Source organism: Trachemys scripta, chromosome 1, assembly GCF_013100865.1.
Source record: "Trachemys scripta elegans isolate TJP31775 chromosome 1, CAS_Tse_1.0, whole genome shotgun sequence".
NCBI classification, from domain to species: domain Eukaryota; kingdom Metazoa; phylum Chordata; order Testudines; family Emydidae; genus Trachemys; species Trachemys scripta.
Window position 1 is genome coordinate 126,655,471 of NC_048298.1, and position 8,237 is coordinate 126,663,707.

Sequence of the window (8,237 nt, forward strand, 5' to 3'; positions counted from 1 at the left end):
CAAGTACTCCTGTTCTTTTTGCGGATACAGACTAACATGGCTACTATTCTGAAACCTCTCATCCAAATGAGGGGCATTTGAAAGGTATGATTCCTGGTGTAACTCCATTGAAGTCAGTGGAGTTACATCAGGAATGGATTTGACCCAATATTGAGATCAGTGGTTCCCAAACTGTGGTCCATGGAACACTGCCTAGTGGTTATGGGAAGGTGGTTTGTTGTATGGTGCTTGCTTTCCTTGTTTCTAGCTGCTGAAGCACATTTAAAAAAAAAAAAAGGTTAAAAAGGCATTAAATACTTTCCTAATGTTAGTTTTCCATAAAAGCAATTGCTGTAATTGGCACACAAAGGCAAGTGGTTGTTCAAAGCAATCTCTCTATTAAGTTAGGATCCAAGTGTTGACAAAGTATGATCAGTGCCTGTGAGTAAAATAAATATTTTAGTTAGTGCTGTAGGTAGATTTCCCGTATTTGAGGGGTATGCTTTGAACATCATATTAACCAATGCTGAAATCAGATATGTAATCTGAACACTTTTACATGAATATCTGACAGGAACCCCTTCTAGGCTAATAGAAGTTAAAGGTTGTGCCATACATCATTCACAAAGTAATCTTCCCTAGATTTGTAACAAGGTCTCCAGTTATACGGACACCATCAGACAAATGTGATATTAATGATCTCCCTTCAACTAAAGCAGCAAGGGGCCACATTTTCTTGTGATTAGAGCAGCTAAATCTGACTAAGACCTGAGTTCTATTCCATTATGAGACTGTGACCTTGGATTATTCATTTGTCTTCTCTGTATGTTAGCTTTCTTCATCTGTAAAATGGGGTTAATGCCCAACTTTGCAAAGTTGTCTTGTGGCCATCAGGTGAAAGACATTGTATATGCCCAAGTGAATTAATTTTATAAGACCAGAGCTCTGCTCCTGCCTCTCCATAACACACAGACAAACACTCTATAGACTTGCTAAAATTTTACTAATTTTAAAGGATATGCTTAATTTCTAAAATGTACTCATAGTCAACCTACAGTTCCTCAGTTATGGAACTCCAGTAGTGTGTATGTGTGTATTTATTTTTCTTCCTGCTATAGCATTTAAAATAGGTGCTCCTCTTTGAAACTCGAATGTTTTTGCAAGTAATGGCTCTCATTTCATACCCATTATTGCCACTTAAGTCCAGATTCTTTAAGCTGGAAAACATAATCACTGTACATTCGAGATGTGCAGAGTGCCTTAATAGTAAACGACAGCACAAACAGAATCAAAAGCAAATAATTCTTTCAGAGAAGCATTTTAGTTTCCAGAACCATCTCAGGATTACAAGAACAAAATGATTCCACTTGGAAGGAGACGTCCCTCCTCCCCCCTTACACTTCCCCAAATATCTTTAATACACAAAAATTACAGGGCAATCTGCTGCCAGACAGCATTCATTTTGTTCAGACAAAACCATGCATATCTACATAGGCAGTATTCTTACTGACTTGTAACCTCATGCTTGCACTGAGTGGAACTCACCTTTTGGTGTACAGGGCAGCACATAGCTAATGTACCACTAAAGCCTTTACGGACTTGAATGGGGTATTGCATTGGCCTTATGCTGGTCCAGCGCACAGGGATACATTTCATCCATTGAATTTAATGCCTGAGTAAAATTTGCTGGATCTGGCTCAGAACAAGTTGTGCTGAAGGAGCAATTTTATTATCCATTGATCCCGTTCTGGATCTCTTTCCCATCTTGCTCCTTTGCTTCAGTTTTTATGTGTCTTCCTATCTCCCCTTTTTTTCCAGTCTTTGGAATGTTTCTTCGTGCGTTTTATTTTTATTTTTATTTTTTTAGGGGCACAAGTTGCAAAGTGATACCGTAATCATCAGCAAGTTTCCCTTTGCAGCCTGTGAAATATACAGGACACAGTGGATTAAATTGGGAGGGGAAAACATAGAACTTTGATACTGTTACACCAAAACCAGATTATTGGTATATTGAGCTCAGCATCCTGTGTTAATGTGTGGTTTCAGAGGAAGGTGTGAAAATCTCTAGCCCTGGACTGAAGGGAAGAATACCAAAATGTGTTACTTTCAGGGTGATTGTGGTGGTGAAAATAAAGAGAGAAATATAGAGAGGAGATATTCCTCTTTGTCTTCTGCAAGGTGTCATTTACCCTGTAGTAAAATAAATGCCTATTTATTATGGGCTATTGAGACACTATCGCAGACCAGGGACAGTGCTCAATTTCAGGTATTAATCTGTTTTTGCATGAAACTCCAGGAACTCTGACTGGAATAAGATTGTGTGTGTGCGTGCACGCATGCGAGCGAGTGAGCGTCTGTGCCTGTGTGTGCACACGTACTTCACAACAGAATACACACACACAAAACACAATACAGCTAGAACAGATTACTCTGCTAAACAGCTACATTTAAACTGTATTGATTTGAAATATAAGTATAAGACATTAAAAATACTCATCATTATTATTTTTTCCTGAATGCCGTCAGTGTTCTCAACCCTCTACAAACATAAAGGATACAGCGCCTGTCCCAAGGAGCTTACAATCTATTTTGGACACAGGCAAAACAGTTCAGACTATAATATACTGGCTGATGGTACAAGTTTGAAGTGTTGATGGTATCTTGGAACCTTCATAAAAATAATGTCCTTTCCTTTCTTTGTTTTTTCTTTCACATGCTAGCTATTTCATTACTCCAATTTCCAATTTGTGTCTTCTAGGTCCAATTTTAAGCTTTTGGCTGTAAACGGAAAGCTCTATGCCATTGGCGGTCAATCCCTTTCCAATGTGGAGTGTTACAGCCCAGAGCACGACTGGTGGAATTTTGTGGCATCTATGCCAAACCCTCTTGCAGAATTTTCAGCTTGTGAATGCAAGGGCAAAATTTATGTTGTTGGGGGATATACTACAAGAGGTAAGACACATTTCTTTTAAACCCTATTGTTTTTAAAGACCAAAACCAGTTTGTTCAAGACCAAAATTTAATCTGCCTTTAAAGATGAAGTGGAAAGCTCTAAAAATAAATACAGAAAATAACCTAAGATAAAACACTTGGGAAGAAAATAATTGACATCCAAAAATTAAAAGCAGGGTGCCTGTAGTTAAAGTGGCCTGACTTCTAAGGAATTGCTTATGTTCGACACCTCTGCAAATCCTAAAACACTTCAAGGCATGCAGATCAGTCTTCTCCTTTTTAGGGGTTTGGTGGTTGCAGATGAAACAAAGGTCTTTTGTTTCCTTTTAAAATAACTTTCTTATTGTAATGTATTCTCTTAGCAATCTAAGATCCCAAACACGCTTTTTCATTTAAAGAATCAAATAAAAACACTTCCGTTCACCTTTTAACTGTTGCAAGCTGTTTCCATTGCTCTGCCAAGAAAATAAACAGAAATAGCCATCACTTTTATGTGATACAGTTAAATAGAAACCTGCTTCCTTCCATCACTGCTCTAGCCTCCCATTGCTGTGCAGCTTTCCTGTATCTTGCAATGGCAAAAGCAGAGCTGTGCGTATTCCTGCTGACATGATCAGTGATTGTGGTGCATGGATGGGGAAAGAAATAAAAAGGAAACACTGTTTGCATCTACTGTATTAGAACTGTGGAGGAAAACAAATATACTTAGCTCTTCTCTATTTGTCCACACTATAGTTTTCCACAGCACCATTCACCGTAATTTCTCGGTGCTTCACAAGTAAATTAAACTGTAGGGTAAGGTCTAGGGGAGTTCATGGATTTTTGTCCTTTCCCTCCCTTTCCCCCAGTTAAAGGATGCATTGGCTGAGACCTGAGAATATTTTCTGCAGCGGGAAGTGGAGCAATTTTCAAGTATCAGTCAGTGACCAAAGATTAAAAAGAAACACACAAGCTAACACACAGGAATTATTCAACTAAGCCCCTTACTCCCTTCATACTACTTGGATCATGTAATCATTGTGCCAAAAGTGGTTTAAAATTTTATCCTCTACAAAAGAAAAAAAGTGATCAGAGACTCCAATCTCAAAAAGGAAAAGATTGTCACTCCAATACTTCCTTTTAAATAAGTTAACACATGACAAGCAGGGTTGGAAGACACATTGTTGTTCACACTGGTTCTAAATAATCAGATAGACAATCTGTAATACTGATTGACATACCATAGATTTCTACTGATGTGTTTGGGTTTTTGCATAAACATCTCTCCTTTGTTTCAGACAGGAATATGAACATCTTGCAGTACTGTCCCATCTCTGACTGCTGGACCAACTTTCAGTTGTGTGATGTCCACATTCGCAAACAGCAGATGCTCTCTGTCGAGGAAACCATCTACCTGGTAGGGGGTTGTATTCATGAACTGGGACCTAACCAAAAATCCAGCCAAAGTGAGGACATGTTAACAGTGCAGTCTTACAACACTGCTACCAGAGAATGGCTCTACCTCAAGGAGAACACGTCCAAATCAGGTCTCAACTTGACTTGTACTCTCCATAATGATGGGATCTATATAATGAGCAGAGATATTACACCATCTACAAGCTTGGAACACCGGATTTTTCTTAAGTATAATATATTTTCAGACAGTTGGGAGTCACTTAGACGCTTTCCGGCCTTTGGACAAAACATGTTGGTCTGCTCTGTATATTTGCCTAATATGATAGAAGTGTAATTACACCATTTTTTTTTCCTTTCACTTCATCAGTCATTTTTGGAAGAAATAAATTATTTTCATTTCTGAATGGGACATGGTCACATAGCCTATGCATAAAATATTGGTTCTGTTTAAAAAAAAAAAAAGTTGCAAAACTCAATAGAGATGTTTCCAGGATTTTTGAAAATTTCAATTAAACTTACTTTTTGTTGTTGTCTGCAGTTTAAATGATGCCAAGCCATGTGTGCAATCCAGATACAACAGCACTGTGCTGGTATCTCCCTACAGTTTCTTATGAAACATCCATGTAGGCACTGGGCACATTTGCACAAAGATTTAAAAGAGCTCCCCTGGGTATTGGATGTTCTTTTAATGTAAGTTAGTGACAGGCAATGAACTACTCCCTACATTTAAAAAAAAGCACAGGTCAGGGGGCACTAAACTCAAAATGGGGAACGTCTGCTCAGCTGGAGAAATGATTTTTAAATTTATTTTTTATTTATTCAGTAAGCTTCTCCAAATACTCAGCCATTAAGATCCAATTGTAGAAACAAGGGAACAAATTGTGGGGGCAGGTTACATGGCAGTAGAATGCATATGAGCCCCAGAAGGCTAAGCAGGCTAGCTCCATCTTGGGGTTGGTCAGCCCCATGTACAAAAGGAGTGTGGGGCAGCTCAGAGGTGTGGTGAGGAGAGGTGAGCTCATGTAACTGAACTGTCACCTGAGCAGCTCTATGTGAATCCTTGTCCTTTACCTTCCCACCAGATGGTGTTATATGGGTTACTCTAGCCTGTGGTCTATGGAAATCCCTTTTCTGCCCCATAGGGAAGGGGCAGGCAGAGATGAGACCTAGACCTCTGACTTTTCATAGGTGCTAATTTGGGGGATTTGGGAAGAATCACTTTTGGGGAAGAGGGTTCCTGTCCTCTCCTTACAGCCCCTCTCAAATTGCCTGGGGGGATCTTTAGTCCAATTGGATCCTCTTCTCTCGCTAGTTGCCAGTTCTGAAGAGCCTGTTCACTCTATCTGCTTGGGTGGCATTCACAACTCCTCCCCTGGCAAAGGGGAGAGATAGGACAGTCATGAAAGTCTTACATCTGCAGAGCCCATGCCACAGCTTTCTCACATAGCACGGATGCTGCTGATTCCAGGACTGGGCCACTTATCCTTGCTTGTTCAATGATAGGGGAAGATGGAGAATTCAAGCTTATCCCTTGCAGTGGTTCAGTCAACGTAGAAGCCTCTTTTTTGGCTGGAGAGAATATGTGCCTGCTGGTTTTGTGCCCACAAAATGAACTGCCGGTGCAAGTTTGACTACAGCAATCAGGAGGCCTCAGCACTCAGGTTCGTGCCTACTGTCCAACTAGGCGCACAAACATGTGAGTGGCCATGGTTTTGAAAATGTGACACACAAGGAGCAGCTGCCTCTGTTATACCAGCACAAGCAGGCTAAGGGTACATCTACACTACAGGGGGGAGTCGATTTAAGATACGCAAATTCAGCTACGTGAATAGCGTAGCTGAATTCGACGTATCGCAGCCGACTTACCCCGTTGTGAGGACGGCAGCAAAATTGACTTCTGCGGCTTTCTGTCGGCGGCGCTTACTACCACCTCCGCTGGTGGAGTAAGAGCGCCGATTCGGGGATCGATTGTCGCGTCCCGATGGGACGCGATAAATCGATCCCCGAGAGGTCGATTTCTACCCGCCGATTCAGGCGGGTAGTATAGACCTAGCCTAAGCAATCCCATTTACTCCAGTGTAGAAATAAGGTGACTGGAATGGAATAGTTGAATAAAATCCCTGTTTTATATTTTCAAAATACGTCGTTTCAGTGTCTTAGGATAGATGTGAGCAGGAGGCCATTACCCCATGACAGCTTTCCCTTACACACATTATTTGATGATTTGTTTTCCTTCAGTTCTCTGCAGTACTAGATTTTTTTTTTCTAGCATCTCCCCAGGGCACCCCAGATCACAATCAGAACAATATACATTGGAGATCTCTTCGCAGCGGAGTCAGTCAGTCTGCATTCTGTGGCTTAGTGACTTATGTGCTGAATTGTTTGTGAAGAGCTATCGCTTCCAGATTCACCCCCTGCCTAGAGTAATATCTCCGAATGACAACTTTCAAATCTGGTGTCTATTAATCCAATGACTTCAACCCAAGCTGGGGTTTTAAGAGCTTTGTTTTGTTTCTTGGGAGTGATTGTTCCTTTCATGGTGGCCTCCTACTATATTAGGTTAATGTACAGTCAACTTTATCATTCTCTTATACGAAATGAAGAAAATCTTTCTCTGCAGGTCCTACTTTCTGCGCTCTATGATCAGATGACTATTTTTAAGGTCTGATGAGCCAGCAGCGGTGAGTTAGATGGGAGTGGTAGCTGAGACAGTAGATGACACACATTTTGGGGAGTATTCGGACATTGGCATCTCTACTTCAAACACATCCAAATTGGCACAGGCTTTAATGCAGTGGTGGGCAGCCTGGGGCCCATCAAGGTAATCTGATTGCGGGGCGTGAGGCATTTTGCTGACGTTGACCGTCCGCAGGCACCGCCCCCCGCAGCTCCCAGTTCTCATCAAATGAAACGTCTGGGCAGTGCTGTGATAATGCTGTGGGACCGTATTGAACCAGGCTGAAATAACCATTGCACAAACCATTTTTTCTTTTGGGGAGAAACTCGTGGTGTGTGGCCCTCCACACCTCAGAGAAGAAATCCTAATGACTGTCCCATTCCATTCTCCTTTTCTTTCCATTGCTTTAATATTCCACATACGGTATCGTTTAGCAGCTACTGCCCTTCTAGGCAAGGTAGACTGGCAGAGGGGCTCTTTTCATAGCTCATCAACAAACTGCTTCTCAGTCAGCCAATGGAACTGTTGTTGAGGGATGCAAGACAATCTGTTACCTCCTTTGGTGGGCAAAACAGTCTTAATGTAAAGGACAATTAAACTTCCATTGAATGGCAGCTATATAAATATACTAAAATGAGAGGCCGTGTGGTCTACTTAATTGAGCACAGGACTGGGAATTCCTGAGTCTTAATCCCAGCTCTGCCCCTCAGTTATTGTGTGGGCTTGGACAGGTCACTTAGCTCCTTGGTGTCTGTTTTCCCCAATTGCAGACTATGGATAGTAATATCTACCCCACTGGTGTGTTGAAGTTTAATTGATTAAACACTTTACCTGTTCAAAGAACTACATACATGCTTAGTATTGTTATTATTTATTTCATTATTGAAACTGTCTTGTGGGAGGTGTTAGGACAGAAAGCAGCTAGGAATCCCACCTTGCTCTAGATTAGTTATCTTCAGAAGTGTTTACAATCTTCTCTGTATCTCTTAACAGATTTGTCTTTCCATTTGTCAATTTTTTTTTGTTTACATAGTGGTTCTTTTTCTTTTCTTCACATAATCAGCTATAGCTTACCTCAGTTCCCCTGTCCCCACCTGCCTTTTGTGTTTTAGCCATCCATCCTCAGTACCTCTTCTTGCCCTTCATGTCTAGGTTATTCAGGGTTGTGTACCCAGGCATCAAGCTTTCATATTCCCTCATCGCCACTGTCCTTGCTTCATGGGCCAGTTCTACT

General features: G+C 41.1%; 1 protein-coding gene across 1 annotated transcript; it reads left to right on the forward strand.

The window, feature by feature from the left end:
• Positions 1 to 828: 828 nt before the first annotated feature.
• On the forward strand, positions 829 to 6,113 carry KLHL42 (kelch like family member 42). Its single transcript, XM_034759967.1, has 3 exons — positions 829 to 873; positions 2,700 to 2,931; positions 4,209 to 6,113. The coding sequence occupies exons 1-3, from the start codon at positions 829 to 831 to the stop codon at positions 4,658 to 4,660; spliced, it is 729 nt and encodes a 242-aa protein (XP_034615858.1). The 3' UTR covers positions 4,661 to 6,113.
• Positions 6,114 to 8,237: the final 2,124 nt, after the last annotated feature.